This window comes from Cervus canadensis, chromosome 22 (assembly GCF_019320065.1).
Source record: "Cervus canadensis isolate Bull #8, Minnesota chromosome 22, ASM1932006v1, whole genome shotgun sequence".
Classification (NCBI taxonomy): domain Eukaryota; kingdom Metazoa; phylum Chordata; class Mammalia; order Artiodactyla; family Cervidae; genus Cervus; species Cervus canadensis.
Genome location: NC_057407.1, coordinates 44,734,758 through 44,757,431, shown reverse-complemented (window position 1 = coordinate 44,757,431; position 22,674 = coordinate 44,734,758). Strand labels below are relative to the sequence as shown.

General features: G+C 46.5%; 1 protein-coding gene and 1 pseudogene across 12 annotated transcripts in view; one reads left to right on the top strand and one right to left on the bottom strand.

The window, feature by feature from the left end:
• TRAK1 (trafficking kinesin protein 1) overlaps positions 1–22,674 on the top strand; it is a 99,012-nt gene that overhangs the window by 57,509 nt on the left and 18,829 nt on the right. For all 12 annotated transcript variants that reach the window (XM_043441785.1, XM_043441778.1, XM_043441780.1 and 9 more), the window contains 10 exons: positions 2,004–2,080; positions 8,400–8,516; positions 11,246–11,346; positions 12,165–12,273; positions 14,108–14,186; positions 15,183–15,313; positions 16,191–16,265; positions 16,814–16,951; positions 20,004–20,080; positions 21,511–21,747. In XM_043441785.1, coding sequence (XP_043297720.1) covers positions 2,030–2,080; positions 8,400–8,516; positions 11,246–11,346; positions 12,165–12,273; positions 14,108–14,186; positions 15,183–15,313; positions 16,191–16,265; positions 16,814–16,951; positions 20,004–20,080; positions 21,511–21,747 — 1,115 coding nt within the window. In that variant the 5' untranslated portion in view covers positions 2,004–2,029. The remainder of the gene's footprint in view (positions 1–2,003; positions 2,081–8,399; positions 8,517–11,245; positions 11,347–12,164; positions 12,274–14,107; positions 14,187–15,182; positions 15,314–16,190; positions 16,266–16,813; positions 16,952–20,003; positions 20,081–21,510; positions 21,748–22,674) is intronic.
• LOC122424237 lies at positions 17,732–18,229 on the bottom strand (annotated as a pseudogene).

Genomic DNA, 22,674 nt, shown 5'->3' with positions numbered 1-22,674 from the left:
GTGCAGGTGCACACGCTCGTGCACACACACACACACACACACAAGTTCAGGTAAAATGGAAAAATCTGAGTAAGATTCCTAGATTGTAGCAATGTCAGTACTCTGGTTGTGAATCTCTGTTATTTCTTACATCTGCATATGATTATCTACACATAATTAACTTCAGTGATCTCAATTCAAAAAACAGCTTTAAAATGTAAATATAGTTTTCAATTAATTCAGTCCCAGAGCAAAAAACTGCTCTGAGTGTTATTCTCTTACGTTAGGGTAACATAGAGCCAAGATGAGTTTAAAATGTAGCCTGGTTGTCTTTCTTTCCAGGAAAGCAAAGGACCTAGTCCTTTGAGGAGAGCTAGGGTGGGCGTTAGCTGGCCCTGGAGTCAGCACAGCACAGGTTTCAGCATAGCGGCCTTTTCCCTGTTGATGCCCCGGCTTGCCATTCTCTCCTAGAGGGAGCTGACTGGACAGCCTCTGGGTGTTGTCTGCACCGGTGCAGAGCATCACAGCCGTGCAGCATGAAAACCTGTCTGCACCATAGGATTCTGCACTTAAGAGTTTCTTGTGACATCGAGCTGATGAACTGCTTAGAGCAATTTGAGCTGGACTCCATCTCCATCAAGTTAAATTCTGGTTTTAACCAACCCTGTAGATTTCCCTTGCTTTTCCTCCAGCCAGCGGCCAGAGGGTTTCTGCCATAAAGTGCTGGGTGGAGAGGCCGGCAGAAGGACCCTCCCCCATCCTGGCTCAGAGCGCCCTGTTTTGGGAGGGTTTCAGATTTGGAACCAGATTTCAGGTCTCTTCCTTAAACTAGAAAATCATTCCAACAGATCCGGTTTCTCTGAGCTCACCCACTAGGATGATCTCTGCTTGCATTTATAAAATATTTAGAGACCTATTGCTTTCCAGCTGCAATTAGCCATTAGTGATGCTACTGAGTTTGGTTAGAAATACATTTCAATTCCCAAAGGCCTTGCCTGGGCTATGACTGCAAGTGGGTTGTTGCGAAAGCTGAGCTAAGTCTTTTACTCTTTAAAAGAATTATTTGTTAGAGTCTTAGTTATGAGGAATTACTAACAAGTTATTATTTGGCCCCTAAGTGGCTGGTGTCAAAAAATTTTATACTTTGACTCTAAATCCATTTGCTTTCTCTCCTTCCTCCTCAGAATAAAACCTATGCTACCTTCATGGTATTTGGACTACAAATCATTTCCTTGCCATTGATTTAAAATAAAACAACCCTGAGATTTTTCTGGAAGCTAAAGCCTTCTTTCAGTGCACACCCTTTTTCCCCAAAGGAAAAACATAGTCCTGAAGACATAGTCCTGAAGTGGCCTGGAGGCAGCCTCTTAAGACCTCTTAAGCAAATGGCATATGTTACAAAATACTCTGTGTATGAGTGTGTGTGTGTGGATTAAAAAAAAAAAATCTATCACCCTGGTTTTCATGGTTTGGAAACTAATTGCAGAGCCTTAGAATTTAGGCCATTTGGGGAAGAGGAGGCTGGGCCATTATGAAATTAGCAGCTAAGACTGTTTAATAATTGATACCAAGAATTGCTTTGGAAAGGACCCACTGTGTCCACGTGCATGGGTCTGTACAGAAAGTGGGGTCTAGATCTTAGGGCTCTTTCTGGCGGTTTATATATCACTCACTGTGCTGCTGACCCACTTTGGTTTGCTGACCAGATAGGAGGCCAGACCCCTTTCCACTCCAGCGCCTTGCCCTCAGCACCACCCCCGAGTGTGCACGCGTGGATGTGCACGCACACATACACACACACATATGCAGTGTCAAGGCTTTGCAGTGATTAGTAGACCCCTGTCCCCTCACCCCACACAGATTGGGGCTTTTCTCTGGCATCAAACCTAGTGGGGCTGAACCTGGCCAAACCAAATACCCTTTGTACTCACGACAACATAAGTTAGAGCCACTTTTTTAGGTGGGTCATTTGTTTGGCAGACTTGTAGCATCAGTAGTTACATGGTCATTTTTATTTCTTGCAGTTTTATGTGCTGAACGAGTTGGCCAGATGACTAAAACATATAATGACATAGATGCTGTAACTCGGCTTCTTGAGGAGGTAAGTGATTCGGGGAAAGGCAAAAAGTCGTTTATAACTGACTGATTATAATTTATATTGATTAAAGCAGACATTACTATTTTTCTTGGTGAAGAGTGTCAGAAATTGAGCCCTCTCAGAGTATGATTTTAGTGGCTTTTATTTTTTGAGCTGGTAGCTATGTTGGCTTTAGTTACTGTAATTTTCTACAAGATATTTTGGATTTTAAAAGGAATGTATTAATAATGGAATAGGGTAACATTTAAATACTTGCTATAGAATACCCAGTTGAAGCTTTATAAACTCTTAAAATGTACACTAATGATATATGTTAAATGTATATAAAAATGTCAGAAAAAAGACATCATTATTCATATCTTTGTAATGTTTTTGTTTTGTTGTGCTGTGTTTTTACTTAGTCAGGTTAAGGGAATGTTACTATGCAGTGTCGGCATGGAAATAACCAAAACAAGCCTGGCAAGAAAAATTTAGGAAACTTTCTCTGGATCAGATGAGCTGCAGGCATTTTAGAGACTATGGTTTTCTCAATTTCTTCTCAGCATCCTGTTGACATTTGAGAATTAAGGTGCTCTGATGGTCTCTAGAGGCAGATGAGTATACTATGTGTATCCCCACACCTAGAACAGGCCAGAACATGGTAGGTTCTCAGTATTTGCTGAATAAATGCCTATTGTTAAAACTTCTTCCACTCTCCCCACAAAATCAGGCCTCAAATGCAGAGATTTTAACTTTTAGATCCTGGTTTATGCTCTAGAATCTAGCACAATAGGAGTCATGTGACTATTCATTAGCCCTTCTTGAGGAATAGAGTAGAAAGATATGAGGGACACCAGAAACCCTCATTTTCAGCCAGTGGCAGGACAAAGCAGCAGGGTGGGACCTGAGGTTTTGTTCTTGGGTTGGGGACGGTCTTTTCACCCCATTTTTCATGTGTCTCTCTCTCCCTGGGCTCTTCCCTTTTGTACACCCAGGTTTTTCCTACCTGTTCTGAGGATGGGATCCTTCTGATCCACCCCCATGCCCCATTCCTGAGGGCTCACCTCCCTGGCTACCCACTTCCCTCTCATTCTCCTGAAGGCCACCCCTGGTAGATCCACTGGGGCTGACACAGGGCAGGAGTGGAGACCCACTTGACCACCTGTATGTCAGGAAAATCCCAGATTTCTCAGTCCCAAATAAGTGAGATTAGATGTTCTGGCCGTGTGACAGGACCCTTGCTGAGGCATTTTAGGGGCACCGGCCCCCTGGTGGTTCTCCAATTGTGTCTGTCTGGGCAGCTCGTAGGCTAGCTCGGCCAACATCACCAACTTTCAAAAATGGTTTTCACAGCCCCCTTTCTGCTGCGTCCATTTTCCCCAGCAGCGCCCTGTTTCTGAATCCACTGCTCACCCCACACCCAGACAGTCTTCTGAAGGTGCTCCTGTGTCTGTGCTTTATTATTTTTTTCCCAAGGCTACTACCATGGCTCCTGGAGCCCTGGCTTGAGATTTTGAGTTTTCTCCCTTTCTTCTTTGCAACTGCCACCCTCGCAAACCCTCTGTAATCACCTGGCCCAGCCCCAAACCCGACACTCAGAACTCCTTGGCGTGGCATTTCAAGGCCATCCACTTAACCACATTCCTGAATCCTCTTCTTTACTCCTCCCCGGTACCTGCCTCTTTCTCTCCTACCTGTGACCTTTTGCACCGTCTGGCCCCTCTGTCTCTTCCTGCCTCTGAATGTCATGCTACAGGGCTCACTGGGGGCCTCTGAAGCTGCCACACACCCCAGCCACAGGTAGTCCGTGCCCCCACCTGCCCTGAGCTTGTAAGCCATCCTATTGTTCCGTTCGCTTTTTCTTCCAGCTGGGTTGGTTAGAAGTTTCTCCAAGGCGGGAACCCTGTTGATTTCCTTCTCCATTTTAATCTTGGAAATGACAGGCCTTAGATAAATGCCTGCCTCTGTGGTCATGCTTATTCATAAGGGTAAACTTTGAGAATTAGCTGTTGTAGTGCATCATCTCATTAATTCTATGCTAGTTCTCAGAAGTAGATGCCATTGCTGCCCCATCCTACGGTGAAGGGACCTACTCTTGAGAGAACAGAAGATGGCCACATAGTACAGCTGTTTTCCAGCCTGGGCCGTTAACCACTGTGGCCCTGTTGCTTTTGGCTGTAGTTGTTTATTGCCATGTTTATTTAGTTCTGGAGAGTATGGTTAGTTGATTGTCAGTGAGACATTTTTACTTTAAAAACATGAACTGGGTGACTTTTTTTTTTTTTTTTAATGGGATGCTGCTTCAGTGAGTGTCCAGGGCCCATGGTTCCTGGCTCCTGATGAGTGTGAGCTGGCAGGGCTGGGTGAGGCTTTCACAGGGCCAGACCCATCTCTGCTTAGATGTTTGAGGATCGTGTTCAGAGGAGACTGGGACTCCAGCCCTGTATTTAGATTCTGGTCATCAACAATTCACAGCTAATTTCCTAAATGAGTGTCACTGTATAAAAAATATGCTGTCATGGTTTTAAAAAAATTTTTTGGGTTGTTGAAAAGAATATTTTGGGGGCAGTTTCTTCAGGTGGCTCTTTGCTCTGCCCTCTTTGTTTTATTTTTAGCAGCTTCCCCTGGCCATGGTCTGGGTGCATCAGTGTGTTTTATATACAACGCCGTTCCTGTCCTTCTCCTGATAAGAATCATATCTGAGTTGCCGCCTTTCTTTGGAACTAGGCAGGGTTTCCTGGTTAAAGTCTGATTGTCCCACTCACGTGGCAGCTGTCCCATGCTGCACTCTTCCTGGCTTTGGTTCTGTTTCTTTTGGTTTTGCACACCTGCCACATGCAGATGGGGTACCAGCAGGATCTGCATAGGATGCCACGCACAGCCCTCAGCCAGCTCGAAGAGTTTGCTTCTCATTGAAGGGGAAGAGGATTCTGCAGCTTGCCCTGGCTTGCTGCTGCTTGGAATTTACCTTTGGGCAACGCTGCCTCCTCCCCAGTTACGGAGAGGGTTATTCTGGGGGCCCCTTAGTCATGCTTTTCATCCTTAAGTGGGTGAATGAGATGAGTCAACTGCTCAGTGTGGGAGGCAGGCTATTCTCCGTCTCCAGGGCCATGCCAGGCAGCTCAAGTGCTCATTGGTAAATGGGGCCGAGATGCAAGTCACAGTCTTTTAAATTTTCAGGAAAACTTTGATGTAGATAGGGAGTAGGGAGAGCCAGATTGAGCCCCACCTGGCTGCCATCTCCTGGGGAATCAAAGAACTGGTTATTTTAATATCTTATTTCCAAGGGTCACAGTGTGTTTACAGTTCCATTTTTCTCACTGTAGTTTGCTCCAGTGGTCATCTCCTACCTATTTTCCTGGTTTTAGAAGTAAATATTTATCATGTGTTGGCTGGCTGTAAGAAATGAGACTCTTTCATTCCTAAAATTCTTAAAGAGAAGCCCAGCCAGTCTTTTGCCTGAGAAAAACCAGAGACCTTCTCACAACCTTTTTTTTTTTTTTTTCCACAACCTTTTTGTTTAAGGTTTTCATTTCATCTCTGAATATTTTTGTTGTAACTTCCTTTTTTTCCCCAGCAGAGCATTTTATTTATGTTACCGTGAAGATTAGATTTGGGGGTGTAGACAAAGTGAGAGTCATCCCTTTAGTAGGGCAGGAAGCCTTGGGTCTGAGGTTTGGGGTGTATCAGCATAGGTTGGGAGGGCTGGGGGGCTTTGTGGTTGAGCCCACCCCCACTTATTTTCTTCCCCCGCCCGCTCCCCATTCCTCTTGGGTTCTGGCTTCTGTGTGCCGTGGGAAGCCTTCGGCGTCCTTCATGTGCTCAGCAGTGCCTTGCTAAGCTTGTCTTTATCCATTATGATTTTGGCTTGATTTGTTTGCACTGAAATCTGTGTATGAAATGTCTGTGTGCACAGGATCTTAGCAGCTTGGATGCGTGACGGCAACAACACAGAACAGTAGGCAGTGAGCTGAAGAGCATAAAACACCTGCTGGGTATTCAGTCTGAGGGCTTGTTCTAGTAGAGAGGTTTAATAGACTGGAGTGAGAGTTATGGAGACCATGATTTTGGACAGTGGGGGCTACAGTTTTCACTGAGACGTAGCCAGCTGAAGGGCTTCCCAGGTGGCTCAGCAGTTAAAGAATCCACCTGACAAGCAGGAGACCTGGGTTCGGTCCCTGGATCAGGAAGATTCCCTGGAGAAGGAAATGGGAACCCACTCCAGTATTCTTGCCTGGGAAATCTATGGACAGAGGAGCCTGGCATGCTGCAGTCCATGGGGTCGCAAAAGAGTCAGATGTGACTTGGCATCTAAACAACAGCAGCCAGTGCAAGCCACCTGTACTAGTTGGTAATTTTGGGACAGCCTCTGGAGAAGTGGGTTCCCTCACACAGTCTCTGTGGGTCGTTTCCTGCCGGTACCAACTATGGGCAACTGTTGCGTCTGACAAATGATAAAGGGCCACTGAGATAAGGACTCTGCCTTGATGTGGAAGGCAGTGCAGATGAACGCACAGAGAGAGGGGCATCTCGGTTGATTGGGCAAACTCACTGGTCCCCTTTGTTCCCTGGGAGGGCAGGACAGGGAGGCACAGATGGGGAGGGAGTTGGATGAATCTATGGCTCACTTGACATGACCCCCAGCTGTCTTCTGGGACAGTAGTGGCAGCAGTTACAGGTTTCAGGACCATGGAAGACTTAGGGGAGAGAGACCATCATTTGTGTAAGAGCTCCAGGGAGTTAAATCACTATTGGATCCAGTCCCCCCAAACTATGCTTTGCTCATAATTCATCGAAACTCCCATGATGAGTGAAGGAAGGTGTGTTACTATTCCATTGCATGAAATAATTTGGTGGGTATGAAAAAAGTTGGAAATAAAAGCTGCATTTTGTAAAGTCTTACAACTCAATGAACCATAAAGCTGGAAGATTCTTTGAAAGGGTCATTCAGCTAGTCTGCCCCTCCACCCGACCTCTTCTCACAGACAAGGGAACCAGGCCCCAGGGATGTTCAACCAGAACTCAGACTCTCAAATTATAGGGTAGAACAGTTCACATGAAGCAGTTAAACTTTGGATAGGTAGCTACTCTAAGAAATGCCTCTTCGGTTGTAGGTAAATATGTGACAAGTGACATTTAAACATGAGATAATAACCTTCCTTCATGGAATGCACCTTGGTATGTCAGTTCTGTGCTGTTGAATGTCGTTTGAAACAAAATGTCAGTTGCCATGACTAGAATGATTCTCAACCTACAGATATTTATAATCTGTGTTTGGAAAGAATGGATCTAGAGGATCCTTGTTAAGTGTAAACCATAAGGTCACTTGGTTATCAGAAGCTAGGACTCCTCCCCAGCTTTTTTCCACTCAAAACTACATGTCCCTGGTCTTCTGCTTTTTTACACCAAATGAGCAGAATAATTAGCATAGACTTCTAAAAGGTTTTCACTTTCCAGAGTTCTCCTCCCCATGCCAACCTATAAGTGAGCAGGTGAATCTACACATAGTGGCCAGTGGTTTCATCAGCAAGGATCAATAAGTCTGCGTTTGGTGATGGCATCCACCCCACTGTGTCCACTGTCAGGGGCCAGCTTTCCTCCCATAAACGCAGCTGGACCTTTATATGCCACTAAAGATTTTCCTCCGTGCATTGCTGTGCCCTAAATGTCAGCTGCTGAGCTAACAGAAAATTCTGTGTCTGCAACGGTCTTTGTTTCTGAAGTAGGGTGATTTTATGCATTATTTCTCCATTCTTAGAGCTGTTTCTTTAAAAAAATAAAGTCTAAGTAACCATACGTTAAAAAAAAAACTGTATTCTATTTTAGAGTCACTTTAAATATTTTTGTTGCATATGCAGTGAATCTAAGGAACTCAGTAAATTCCATCTTAACTTAAGTATGCCAAAGAGGCTGCCTTGGCTATTTTAGCACACTTGGAATTTCTGGATTCACTCATTCATCCCGTAAATAGTTCCCAAGTGTTTCCCTCTGCTGGGCACTCATAAGACTATTGCCCAGCCCACAGGTAGGAAGACAGGTTATCAAATGATTACACAAAGACCAAAAGCAGTTGCATAGAAAGGTTTTGGGACGCACGTTTTTTTCCCTGCAGGAAGAGACTTGTTTTCATAAGATTGGAAAGTTCCGTTTCATTGTTTGGGGTCCGTGTCACTGAGTGAACTGCTCTTTGAACATGTATCAGAGGCCAGTGCATGGATGGTGAATCAGTAATCCATTGTTACTGCTGAACACCCTTGTTTTCTTTCATTGACATGGAGTCCTGTGGGCTCCTACTGGATGCATGGGTTTTCTCAATTTCTGTTCTCACTTCTGCCTCTCACAGAAAGAGCGGGATCTAGAGTTGGCTGCTCGGATTGGCCAGTCGTTGTTGAAGAAGAACAAGACTCTAACCGAGAGGAACGAGCTGCTGGAGGAGCAGGTGGAGCATATCAGGGAGGAGGTGAGGCGCTGGCGGCCTCTGCAGGAGCAGCCGTCTGCAGGGGCTTGGGTGCCGTGGGTACAGCCGAAGAAAGTGATGCTCGAACAGGCTCCTGTTGGGAAAAGCCCAGTCCAGACACAGAGGGCCGACTTTCTGCCATCTCTTCTGATCATTTGTCCCTTTTCACAATAAGGACGGGATGGCCCAAGCTGGACCTGCCCTCGTGTGGTCAGTAGACCCACAGTGTGGACCAGTCACAGTCCCTATCCTCCAAGAGTCCAGATCACCCTGTGGGCTGAGAAAGGCACTCAGAGCTTTGGCAACAGCGCACACAGGCTATTCCAGCAAGGAGTGGGGCTCCCTGAGCCGGGGTGGGTGTGGGTGGGTGGAGAAGGACCCTCAGCCGGAGGCCAGCCATGCTGCAGAGTGAGGCAGTGATGACCCCTTCGTCAGTACAGTAGTATAATTTTGTGTTTGTAAAACAAAACCAAAAGTAGCCCATTGTTTTCATGGTAGAAACCCTACCATTTTGATGATACAAATCTCGGCTGGTGTCATCAGCCCCCATCATTGTGAAACAATTTGTGTGGAACTTGGGGCTGAGGTCACAGCAGAGCAGCCCTGGGTTTCCAGCAGGAATGTGGTGTGGATGGAGCAGGAAGGCTGCAGACTCAGGTGGGGTTGCTGCCGCAAGGGTAAGAAACTTAGAATCAGGTCCCGCTTTGGTAGCGTCTTTGCCATCATCTTAACTATCCTTTGAACAGGGCATTTGAACTGTGAGGACTCTGATTTGCTTTCCTTCTTCTCATTTCTTCTCCCTTATTTTCTATCAGAAACTTTCTTAGTGGGAGGGGATGCCCTCGTGCATGTCCCTAAGATGTACTGAGACCTATTCCTCATCAAAGCTGTTCCCAGCTATTGTCTCGGTTTAATCATCATTTCATATGATGAAATAGAGTAGCCACCAGGTAAGAAAAAGTTTTTTAAGGGTTTAGTGTCATTTTTATTGATTTTTCTTCTTCTTCCAGTTTTATTGGGATACAGTTGACATATAGCATTGTATAAAGACAGGTTTTAATCCTGGGTTCTCTTTAAAAAGATGATGAGGTAGGTTATTTGCAGGGTAGGAATAGAGACGAAGAAAGTTTAGAAAATGAACTTGCGAACACAGTGGAGGAGGGAGAGGGTGGGATGAACCGAGAGAGTAGCACTGAAACATATACACTACTATGTGTAAACCAGATAGCTAGTGAGAAGCTGCTGTGTAGCACAGGGAGCTTAGTTCGCTGCTCTGTGATGACCTAAAGGGGTGGGGTGGGGAGTGGGGTGGACGGAAGGCTCAGGAGGGAGGGGATATATGTATACATATAGCTGATTCATGCTGTTGTATGGCAGAAACCAACACCACGTTGTAAAGCAATTATCCCCCAGTGAAAAATTTCTTAAAAATAGAAAAAATGAAAAAAAAGATGATGAGGTAGGATACTGATAAGGTATAAGAAATAAAGTTAACCCTTGCTTCCGCAGCCTCTAGCATCTTGATCTGAATCCCCCTTCTTCCACACATGAGAGAAGGTTAGCCCGCCCCGCTCCTTGGCCCCCTCTGAGCAGAGAGACATGCCGTCAGAAACTAGGAAATGGTCACCTATTGCCCTCACGTGCTGTTTCTCCACATTGCTGCCCTTGCTTGGGGCTTCCTCACCTTTCACAGAGTACATCCTGCCCTATGAGGGTGGAAGTGCCTTTCTTTCCTTTGGGAAACCCTGGACTTTGAAAACTGATTTCCTTTGGCACATCATTAAATGATGTCTAGGGGTTGAAGCTGAAGCCTTGAAGCACATAAAACTGGCCTTACCACAAAAGATAAAATATCTTTACTGTGTTATGTAGGAAAAGTTGGAATCAACTATAGAACCCAAATCAAATTCTAAACAAGAAAGAATGAAAGCAATTACAGTTCTCATGCTGGTTGCCTATTCATCAGTGCTGAATAGTGAAAGGGCAGGTGAACAATTTTATGACCCAGGTTTGTTTATTTTAAACCTGAAGTATAAATAAGTGTGATTTGTCGAACCGTGCCTGCAGTAGTTGGTATGGCCAGTTCCTGATGGTTGCCTCTTTTATTCTTGTATCTGGAATTCCTGTCTTGTAAGCATTGAGTGCAAAGCAAGATCTGGCCATGCTTGGCCAGAATTCCCATGAGGGTGTAGTAGTCACACCATGGGGCTGTGAGATTTTCCAGGTGGAATAACAAGGGCCGACCAGCTTGCTGCCCACCTAGCTAGCTGCCCACCCAGAGCTGGCCTTGCCAGGTTCCTGATCTGAGGTGGGATTTGGTTTGGGCAGAAATAAATGACTTCCTTCATTTGATAACGTGGTCCACCTCTCTGGGTGTCTTCCCAGTTGTCATCTGTTTACTTACAAAACCCATATGCTGTCTCGTCCCCCCACCCCCACCCCATCCATCATTCTAGCACCTTCTCGTCCCCTCTCACCTCTTCTCCATACCAAAGTAAAAACTGCAAATTTCAGTGGAGGGGTTTTTTGCCACAAAGTAATTGATCGTATATTTCTTAAATAGGATCAGACTCAACCGTTTGTTCTCCTTGAATAGCACAAAATCAATGATGTGCCTTCACTTTGAATGAGGAATTTTAAAATACTGTCACTGGGCAGGAAGTGTTTAAGCATGAGTGGGGATGCCGTCTCGTTTGGAGAGTGTGTGATGGGTCTTGACTGGGTCTGTGCAGGTGTCACAGCTCCGGCATGAACTGTCCATGAAGGATGAGTTGCTTCAGTTCTACACCAGCGCCGCGGAGGAGAGTGAGCCGGAATCTGTGTGCTCCACCCCGTAAGTCACCCAGGGCCCGTCTCCAGAGGCCGGAGCACCGCTGGCTGTGCTTCGTGACCTTGGAGTTGCCCAGACAGGGTCACCTTCACTGGCGGCACAAGCCGGCTGCCCTCGGCCTCCTCCAGGCCAAGCGTCTGAGTGCCTCAGGCAGATTGATTTTCCTTTTCTGATGGGATTTTAGTTTTCCTCTTCCTGGGTCTTTCTGACAGCTTAGTTGTCAGTGTAGATTGATTAGGCTTGGCTGTGAATGAGTAACAGGCTGGGCTCTGCTGTTGGAGGGAATATGGGGGCCAGCAGTGGCTTGGGGGCTTTTTGGGGTCCTCTTCTCTGTCAGCAGAGTCTCCTGTAAGGAACATGAACTCTAGAGCCCAATGACCTGAGTTCAGATCTTGGCTCTGGGGCTCACTGCTGTGTGCTCATGGCCAAGTTACTTAACCTCTCTGCTTGTTTCCTCATTGGCAAAATGGGGATAATAATAGTAACTTAGTTCGTAGGGCTGTGAGCACTGAACGAGTTCATACATGTAGAGTACTTAAAATAGTTCCTGACAGATAGAAGGCATCCCAGAGTTGTGCAGGCTTGAAATAGAGTTGGTTCCCCAGAAATCTGAGGCAAAGTGGCAGCCAAGGGTTGGGATGCGGGACTGAAGTGAGGTGAGCCTGTGCTGTTTTCCTGGGGGCGAGGGAGAGGCCTGATGCATCAGGGTCACACCCACACCCGCCTGAGCTTTCCTTGGAAGGCCCCCTCTGTGTGCTGTGTGGTTTGCCAGGTGGTGGGAGGAAGTGTCTCCCTCCCTAGGAGTGGACTTTCTCCCCCAGGTTGAAGAGGAACGAGTCGTCCTCCTCCGTCCAGAATTACTTCCATCTGGATTCTCTGCAGAAGAAGCTGAAGGACCTTGAAGAGGAGAACGTTGTACTTCGATCCGAGGTGAAGTGCACTCCCTGCCCTGTCCCCCCTCTGCCAGGGTGGTGGCCCCGCGTGCTTATCTGGAGAGTACAGTCGTGATTACAGCCCTGCTGTTCTCAAGGGTGACGGTCTGTGGAAGGGCTACCTGGCCCTGGGTCACGGCCACACCAAGCGCCCAGCAGGCGTGCCTCATTTATGAGCCGGGCAGCACACACCATCCTGGTTGCAGCAGACAGACAGGTGAATTGTGCAGTGTGAGGATGGGTAAGAGTGGCAAACCCTCCACCTTCGCGGTTAGGGCAAAAGCTCCTGGAAGGTGGGGCCTTGCTCTGGTGGTCTCCAGCTCAGATACAGAAACAGCTTGGAGACCTGGTGTGAGAACCTTGTTCTCATGCTACTGCAGGTCAGATGTGCTCAAAGGAAATAGTACTTGGGAACTTGGACACATATTTCTTAGACAACTAACTTTAAAAGGTTGAGCCGAAGCAACTTGGGAACTCATGCTTTTGAGTATTTCTGTGGTGGGTACTTTGCCTGCTTTCTTTAAAAAAAAAAAAAAAAAAAAAGTCTTCATAACAAGGCTGGAAAAACCTTGGGAAAACCAGGACCCAGGCTGCTAGGTATTTTGATTGCCCAAGATGTTGCAAATTAGTGAACAATAAAGCCAGGGTTTATAAGTCTCTGAGACTCCAAACCCACATAATTTCACTTTACCTACTGCCTCTATCCAGAAACACAGATGCATGGGGATTTAGTGTTTTTTGTTTAATTATCAGTGAGCTTATGCTCTCCAGCCAGAGGTTTGGTTCAATCCTGTTTATCAGGCCCTTGGTTTGTCAGGTTTGAGCTGCAAGCTCACCTAAGCTGGCCCAGGGCTCCCCTAAGTCCCTCAATATGGCAGACCACCTGTCACCTTGAACTTGCCTCACTTGTTGCAATGAGCCTCATGTCTGGGCTTAACAAGATACTCTTATGCCTGAGAAAAGGGTCATGGCTCTTAGCCCACACCTCTTTCAGCCCCTCATTTACTGATAAGAGACATAAACCCAGAGTGATCAAGAGGGTTACCCAAGCTTTCTCTGCCAGCCAGCAGCCGAACCAAGACTCCAGTCCAGTTTTCCCCATTCTGAGTTCCAGCATCCACCCTAAGTAAATGCCAGGCACATGGTGATTGGTCCCTCTGTTGGAGTCGTCACGTAAAGCAAGCAGAGGGAATCTGATCCCAGCCACAGATTCTTACTCCTCCACCTAGCTTACAGGATGGTGATGTCTCTGGGGCCAGGACCTGAGAGCTCAGAGATACCTCTCTACCTGTGGCATTTTCTTAGAGCCTTCAAATCTCTGTCTTCCCACCTTTACACCCAGGAGCGAAGCCATACAGAGTCCAAGCATAGCTCCTAGGTCTCTGAACTTTAATGCTTTCATATTGTGTCTTGTTTTGGCTCAGCTGAAAACAGCAGGACAGATTCCCACTTGTGAACCTCAGAGGACCTCACCTAGCACAGAGCAGGTGTGATAATTGTTAACCCTTCTTATTGTGGGGCTTATCCTTAGAATGCCCACTGTAGGCAGGGATGTGTCATAGGCTCTTTTGGGTCACAAAAGGATCCGCGACTGTGAGCCCGGACAGACACACATGAATAGACAGGTGGACTAATGGAGGGGCTCGAAGTTTTAGCGACTGCTTTGTGTGGGGCCCTCTGGCGGTTGGGATGACTTTCTGTGTCTGAGGGCGCAGTGGGTGACAGCTGGGGAGATGCTGAGGGCAGCATTCCAGACCCAGGTTAGCCCTCGCTGTGTCACCCGGCCTGTCCAGGTGTGACTGTGGGGCCTCTGACCTGAGCCCTGTCCACAGGCCTGCCAGCTAAAGACGGAGACCATCACCTATGAAGAAAAAGAGCAACAGCTGGTCAACGACTGTGTGAAGGAGCTGAGTATGGCCCGCCCCTGCCACTCCTGTCCCCCCACCTTTCACTTTTCCCATCTGCCATCGTTAAGACCGGATGGATTTGCATCACTTGTTAGAATGCGGTCTTCCTGCCAGCCTGGGTTCATTAGCATTTTTTCCCTGAATACTAGAGGCCTCCCCTGATCTTGTGTGACACCCCTCACCCTCATTTACGACAAACTGGGTGGGAGGTCGTCAAGCCATACATTCTCAGTCTTTCGCCAAAATGGCTACTTAATTTTCATTTTGGCTTTCTGCAGGAATATTGGTTATTTAACGGCTAAATTAGGTCCAGCTTTGGAGTCCTGAACTGAAGGTGTGGAGAAATAACTTTCTAGTGATTTGATGTGTAAACCTTGAGGCCAGAGTTCTGAGCTTTGCAAATATTATGTGCCTTCCCCCACCCTCTCCATGATAAGTTTACACATTAAGATCAGACAAAAAAAAAAGAAAAGATCAGACAAAAGGGCAAACAGAATATTTTGAGTGTCAGCAGAATATCAGTGAAACACACCCTATGTTTAAATCTAGTAAAATGAGTTATGGCCCTGAGTATGGGCTGAAAACACCCAGGAGAATTGTGTTGCACACGCAATAGTTCCTTTCTAGAACAGAGTGCAACAGGAGTTCCTGTCACTGGTGATGTGTTTGTATGGGACATGTGGAATTGGTCAGAGTCACCTTTTGTTTGGCGTGGTGTCTCTGGGCTGACCGCCAAAGCCTGCCTGATTTTCTCTGGGGAAGTGACTCTAGGCAGTGGGTGAGGCTTCCATACTGACCCTGGGAGCCACAGCTAGGGGTTGGTTCCTCCTCAGGACAGACCAAGTCCATAGAGGAAGATGGGGACTCTCCCTCCAAGCTTGTCGTCATGTGCCCTCTCCACTTCTCCCCTTGTCTTGTAATAAGGACTTTTTTTTTCCTTGTACAAACCACAAAGAAACCATTGTCTCTGGCTCTTGTGATTGTTGTTTCTTGGTCAAAGGGGACGCCAACGTGCAGATTGCCAGCATCTCTGAGGAATTGGCCAAGAAGACAGAGGATGCTGCTCGCCAGCAGGAAGAGATCACACACCTCCTCTCCCAAATAGTTGATTTGCAGAAGAAGGCGAAAGCTGTAAGGCTTCTGTTTCTCTAACAGTTCTGAGATCAAGAAGGGGGCCATTTACCCCAAAGACCCTTTGGATTCATATTTTAGGAAATTGTGCTGTCCGTTGAAAACTTTTGCTGAAGCTTAACAGATTCAATAGCATAAAACTGGTTACCCTGAATTGGCAAAGGGATCATATTTATCACTATCTATTTTCCTAAGAAAAGTCTGCAAATGAATAGAACTCATTAAGACACGTAAAGGTGCTATAAATAGAGAGTTTGGGAATTTAAGGTATAAATCATCTAGGTTAGCATTTCTCCTTACACAGGGCAGCTGTATGTTCTGCACAGAACAATGTCCCCTTTCGATTTAAGATGAAGCAGCAAAAAACCAATTGTTTCCCACATCAGGCCTTTGCTAGAAGCCCAAGGTGAAAGACTTCCAGAAAGCAGCTGTGATTATGGAAGCTGTTGCTTAGTCGCTAAGTCATCTCTGACTCTTTGCAACCCCATGGATTGTAGCCCGCCAAGGCGCCTCTATTCAGGGGATTTCCCAGGCAAGAATACTGGAGTGGGTTGCCATTTCCTTCTCCAGGGGATCTTCCTGACCCAGCGATCGAACCCGCATCTCCTGCATTGGCAGGCCGATTCTTTACAGAATTCTTCCCAGAGCCACCAGGGAAGCCCAACTATGGATGTGGAGGTGGGCAATAGGGAATGAATACAGACATAGGAAAGACATTGCCTTCAAAGCTAAAAGACAAAATTTTACTCCAGTATAAGATAAAAATCTCCTTGTGGATGTGTGATAGGATCATAATGAATTGGTCAATAAGTGGGAAAATGTTAGCCTTTGCTAAGTGTCTTAAAAGAGAAGCTGACTTCCCTTTGCCACATTCTAGTGTGCAGTGGAAAATGAAGAACTCGTCCAGCACCTGGGGGCTGCCAAGGATGCTCAGCGGCAGCTCACGGCCGAGGTGAGTGGCTCTCCCTCACTTCATAAGGCCCCCATCCCAGTTCAGGCGCATCAGCCTCCCTCTGACAGGCTGTGGGTCCCATCCTTCTTAGTGACCATTTTGATAATGAATTAAATGTCATTCTTACTCCTAAGGCAGCTCCCAGCTCCACTGACGCTGGTCACAAGCACCTGGGAGGCTGGGCTATTGACCAGCCTGGAGCCTGGCGTACATGCATTCCTGACAAACATTCCAATAAGGGAGAGGACACCGAACATGGTGTACAAAAGGAACCCCATTCAGAGATGGGAAGGAAACGAGGGAGTGATGATTTGCCCTCTCGTTTGTTTTGTCTCAGTTGTTAGTCTTTTAGGAGATTTCTGAGCCTGCAAGCTTGCCCCAAGTTGTAGAAAAACTGCGCCTTGAGGACTGTTTGGCCTCAGGCCACAGGACAGCCAGTCCTGCTAGGGGGCCAGGACATCTGTTAGTGATCCTGGGTCTTCCGGGCTCGTGGGAGGTACCTGGTCTCACCATTCCAGCCCTTTCTGCTCTTTCCTGGTCTCCCGCAGCTGCGCGAGCTGGAGGACAAGTACGCGGAGTGCATGGAGATGCTCCATGAGGCACAGGAGGAGCTCAAGAACCTCCGGAACAAGACCATGCCCAACACCACGTCCCGGCGCTACCACTCGCTGGGCCTCTTTCCCATGGTGAGTGTCCACCTGCCGCCTGGCCACCCGCCTCCCACCCTCAGGCTAGCAGGCGCCCCTGGGAGGAGGGCAGGTCTGGAGCTGAGTCTCTACGGGTGGCTGGCTTCTCCCTTTTACAGCTTGGATCTGGATCCAAATTGAGGGCTTGTGAGCCCAGCCAGTAGCTTCTAAACCACACAAGACAAGATAGTTCTTTATTTTCCATCCTTCCGAATCTGTCTTTTTTACCCCTGCCCTTAGAAGATAAATTTAGTAGGAACTGGATTTAGTAGACACCTCAGATATTTGGAAGATGCTATTTCTACATTATTTTTTCATAGAGCATGTGCTATTTGGGCCTCACAAGTGCATTCCAGAATTCTTAGGTTGCCTTATGGTTCTACTCGTTCTTTGTATGCTTATTAACAATTCTCCCACTGGTTCTGGTATCTGTAATATGAAAAAATATTTCCCTTTGTGCTGTGTGCAGTATTTTTAATATTTTTTATATTATTTCCCCACAATCTTATTTTTTTAGCTCTGGCCTGATCTATTTCATGTTTATGTTTTAGGGGAATGTGGTTGAGAAGAGGGCTTTCCAGGAGGCTGACCTCTCCCAGGGTGGGGGGTGGGGGGTTGGGTGGCACAGGGTGGAGCCCCTCTGCTGGTCATTTCCCAGTAATATTTGGTTAGGGAACTTTCTCATTTTATCTTCTTCTGTCAAACTAGGGCCCCTTGAAGGTGGGGACCCATGTCTTATTTGCTATCTCCTCCTTCCCTATCTTTATTTTTTTTTTCATCTTAACAGTTTTTAATGAAAGCTGTAGACAAGATGACTTTATTCCTGCATCTTCTCAATTGTTTCTTCCTTATATTTGCCCTTTTCCTTTCCTACTCGGCGAGATTTGGCTTTCCATTCGAGGATCTTTTTGCGGTCTTTGTCCAGTTTTAATCTGGTGATGACCACCTTGCTGGGGTGAATGCCCACATGGACAGTTGTGCCATTAGCCTTCTCCCGCTGCACTTGTTCAATGTCGATGACGTATTTCTTCCTGTAAACTTGGACCACTTTGCCAATTTGCTGCCCTTTGTGGTGCCTCCGTACAACCTGAAGTTCATCATCCTTTTGGATGGGCATGGATCGAACGTTGTACTTCTGTCTTAGCTCTTTATTATTTTTTTTTGTCTTAGCTCTTTAGAAAGAGAAGACATAATTTTCCTGCGAATGTGGGAAGGTGCATTGAAATGCCTTTTTCGATTCTTGCTTCGGTCAGAAGTCACAAAGGGATTGAACTTCATTTTGGCTGCTGGCGCTTTAGCGATGGCCACAGAAGGGAAAAGATCTCCTTCCCTCTCTTTAATACTCTGCACCTGGTGCAGTGCTTGGCATGTTGTAGAGTCACAGATCCTCACTAGACATTAGATCTGGGTGGCTGAATCAACAGACTGAAAAACCAGCCACCAAGAAGGTTTCAGGCTCTGTTTCAGTGGTTTGATGAAATACCAGTTCTCTCTGAGAAGAGAATAACTTTTGAGGAAAAGCCCCCTAAATGAGATAGGCATGGAGGGCTGTATAAATATTTGTGAAACTTGGTCCCTTTTGAATTGGCCTTTACTCGGGACTCTTATTCCTCCCTAACCCCCACCCCATTGCTGACATTGTTACCCCGACCCCTTGCTGTCTGGCCCACTTTTCCTAAATCATAATCTCCTTTTCTCCTTCACAACATAAAGTCAGGCTGGAACTCTGTCTCAGCCTGACTGAAATCTAAGGAAAACCAAAAAGAAAGACACAGCATCAACAGTCAACTTTCCCAGGAGCACATTGGTGATTCAGTGATCCCAGTGAAGGCAGACAAGGACATTCTGTCCCCCAGATCCACTGATCTTGAGCTCATTGTGCTCGACTCACAGACAACCCATGTAACTTTGTATATCCCCTGCTTCGCTTTCCCTTCTTCCCGGCTTCTCGTCTCCTAGGGCCATCTTGTTTCCTGCATTACTGGGATTCACCCTCCTGCATTCCCCGCTCTCAAGGACAGATGTATTTTAAAACTAAACCATGCCATAAGAAAAGCTGAATTGAAGGTTTACATGAATTTCTTTTTGAGAGATTGAGTCTCAGCTTTTATTATTTGCTGAGGTGGAGCTTTTGTTTGCCTTTTTCTGCTGTTGGCAGAGCTCAGTTTTTGAAGAGGGCTATTTATAAAGTGCATTATGCATGAAAGGTATTTAAGGCAATCTAAAGCTTACATCATGCCCATGCTTCTGGAGCAGAACACTCGGATCTGCTTCCCTTGCTCCCAGCCCCTTCTAACTGCTGAATAAAACAGCGAGTAGCAGTTTTTCTCAAGTATGTTCCCAATTCTCTCACCTTATGGCAATAGTTCTTAATCTGGGATCTACAGACAGGATTCAGGGGGCCTGTGAACTTCAGAGGAAGATTTTATCTTTTATGTTCATTAATCCCGAATTGCACTTGGTGTTTCCTTCCCTTGTGAAGGTAGATAACGACCACAGCAGCACAGTCATCTCTGGGACTTCGTCATCCATCGAAATCACATGTCTTAGCACAATAGCACTTGTCAGTTGCCACAGGTGTCCCAAAATACCACCTGTGCTAATCTCCCGCTCAGAGTGACAGTTGCTGCCAGTTACTCTATCACACTTGCAGTTACTAACGTTTTAGTAATTAACTCCATGTATTTGGCTTCCTCTTCAATCCTAATTATGTCATTCATTTATAAACATCATTCTGATGCTTCATCACCTCATCCATAGCGTCCAGCACTCCCTTCCTTGCCTCCACTCTCAGACCTTACTTCCCACTAGCTTGTCTTTTTTTTTTTTCCTCCTTCATCTCCTGAATCTTTACTCTGAAGTCCCTTCTTGAAGGGCTGCCCACTGGACGGAGCTCCCCATGTGCTCACCTGCTCTCGTCTCCCTTCCCCTGGAGCACCTGGCTGCTATCTCTTCTCTGGCCACCCCTGCAGGGGCCACACACTCATATTCTCCTCTAGAGACAGAGCAACTTGAATCGCTCACTCGCTGTGTGTCTCCCGGCTTTTCCCAGGACTCCTTGGCGGCGGAGATCGAGGGAACCATGCGCAAGGAGCTGCAGCTGGAAGAGTCGGAGTCGCCAGACATTGCGTAAGGCCTTGGTCCTCAGCTCCCAGGGGCTGTGGGGTGGGCGCCAAAGTGCAGGACTCCCCGTGGGCCTTCCACAGACGATCCAGGTGAAGGGAACTTAGAGAATGAAGCCGACAACAACATCCTCCTTCTAACTGGCTCCTCTGGTTGGGTTTTAAATACATATTATGAACTTGTGGAAAGTTGGGGAAGGGCAGATGTATTTCTCATCTCTTGTCACACAAGCTCTGTTTTGACACCCCCACTCACTTTTATCTTTCTTTTTGATGGAAAACATTACTTTAAAATATTTTTAACATCTGTTAAGGAAAGAAAAATAGGATGCATTATGAGATACAGAGAAGGGCTTCCCAGGTGGCTCAGTGGTAAAGAATTCACCTGCCAATGCAGGAGACACAGGAAACTCGGATTCGATCCCTGGGTCAGGAAGGTTGCTTGGAGAAGGGAATGACAACCCACTCCAGTGTTCTTGCCTGGAAAATCCCATGGACAGAGGAGCCTGGTGGGTTACAGTCCATGGGGTCACAAAGAGTCGGACATGACTGAACACGCATGCATGTATGTGTGAGGTACAGAGAGCTCTTTGGGAAGGTGTGAGCAAGGCTTCCATTTCCTTTCTGCATACATTTAGGGGTGTCAGCCTTTATCATCTCTCTTGCCAACTTGAGACCTTGCACTTGACCTGCTTAGAGCTGTAAGAAACCTGGAGCATGATTTAATCAAGTTTTCTCTGTATCCAAATGGCATAGACAGAACTTGGAACCCCGGGAGCGACCAGTGTCCCTAAACCTCAGTGCGTGTGTGAAGCCGTTTGCAACCCAGAAAGAGGCAGCCATTACAGAAACACACCTACCATTTTCTCCTTAAAAGGGAACAAATGAACAGTGCAATTCTGCCCTTAGAGATGGCAGTTTCCAGGGGGGGAAAAGAAAGAGACTCATCTAGTGTTTATCATCTCATTATAAACATTTAAGACTAACTTGAAGTCACACTTTAAAAAAAATATGAATGGTTGACAAAGACTCATTCTATAAAAATATTTTGAGCCCTGCTATGTGCTGAGCAGTAAACACTGCCCTCCTGAAGTTTGCATTCTAGAGACTATCAAGAAGACTAGGTGGGAGACAAAAGTTAGTATTAAATATCTTTGTAGGTCAAGCTTAAGGGAAGTAGAAAGCAGTATCACTTTTGCTAGCATCACCTTTAGCACACAGCCATGTAGTGGAGCCTTGAATTCTGTGGGCGTTGAATCTCTTGAATTCCAACCAACACTCTAAGAAACACATGGGAGGTACAGGGTGGCAGGTTGCTTGGGGGTCACAGTGGACCTGCTGCCTGTTGGGTCCTCAGTAAATAGTGTTGGGAGGGTTGAACGCCAGGGTCACTCCTGCATCTGCTTAGTCTTGGGTGATGTTGTGCTTTCTCCCCAGTCACCAGAAACGGGTCTTTGAGACCGTGAGGAACATCAACCAGGTCGTCAAGCAGAGGTCTCTGACCCCGTCCCCCATGAACATCCCTGGCTCCAACCAGTCCTCAGCCATGAACTCCCTCCTGTCCAGCTGCGTCAGCACCCCCCGGTCCAGCTTCTACGGCAGCGACGTTGGCAACGTGGTCTTGGACAACAAGACCAACAGCATCATCCTGGAAGCAGAGTCAGCCGAGCTGGGGTGAGCCAGCCGGGGACTTTTCTCTTTCTGTTTGGGGGATAGGTAGGGGGTGTGTGAACACAGGTCCAGTCATCAGAAGAGGGAGGCCTTAAAAGTGTAGACCTTTCAGTTCTCATATTTGTTGTGCCAACCGGCTGAGCTAAAGCTTATCTTGATGCTGGTATGTTAACCAGTTTAAAGGGTTGTAACAGGACACACCAGAAGTCAGCTTTTCTGTAAAATGTTGGAGGGGAGGATAAATGAATATTTTTTTCTCTTAATCTCTATCTGTTAGGCATTTATTTCATGAACCCCTTTGTAGCTTGGATTCTGAAAGGCTGAGGAGGACTCAGGCTCTGTCTCATGACCAGAATCTGGTTTGCTTTAGAAAGTAGGGTGCAGCGTGCCTGGCAAGTGCCCACCACACTCTGCATGCCTGGGGTGGGTCCTCCTTAGCAGTGGTCTCTCCCTCTCCTCCTGAAGCCCTGCAGGAGCCGCACCCCCACCCTCATTGTCCATCCTTTTCCTATGACTTAACAAAATTGGCTTTTCTGACCAATGAGTCAGATAGTTGTAAAATGCTTGATCAGAACTCTGAGGTTTTTTTGGACTTAATTATTATTATTTTTCTTACTGAAGTATTGTTGCAGAACAATCTTATGTAAGTTATAGATGTATGATATAGTGATTCACAATTGTAAAGATTATAATCCATTAATAGTTATTATAAAATATTGGCTATATTCCCTGTGTTGTATAATATATCCTTGTAGCTTACTTATTTTATACAAAGTACTTTGTACCTCTTAATCTCCTGCCCCTATATCGCCTCCTCCCCACTGATAACCACTAGCTTGGATCAGAACTCTCTTAGAGCTCTCAGCTCCCTAAATTCAAGAGGAAAAAGGCACATCCCTGCAGCCAACTGTCCTGTTGGAGACCAGGAAC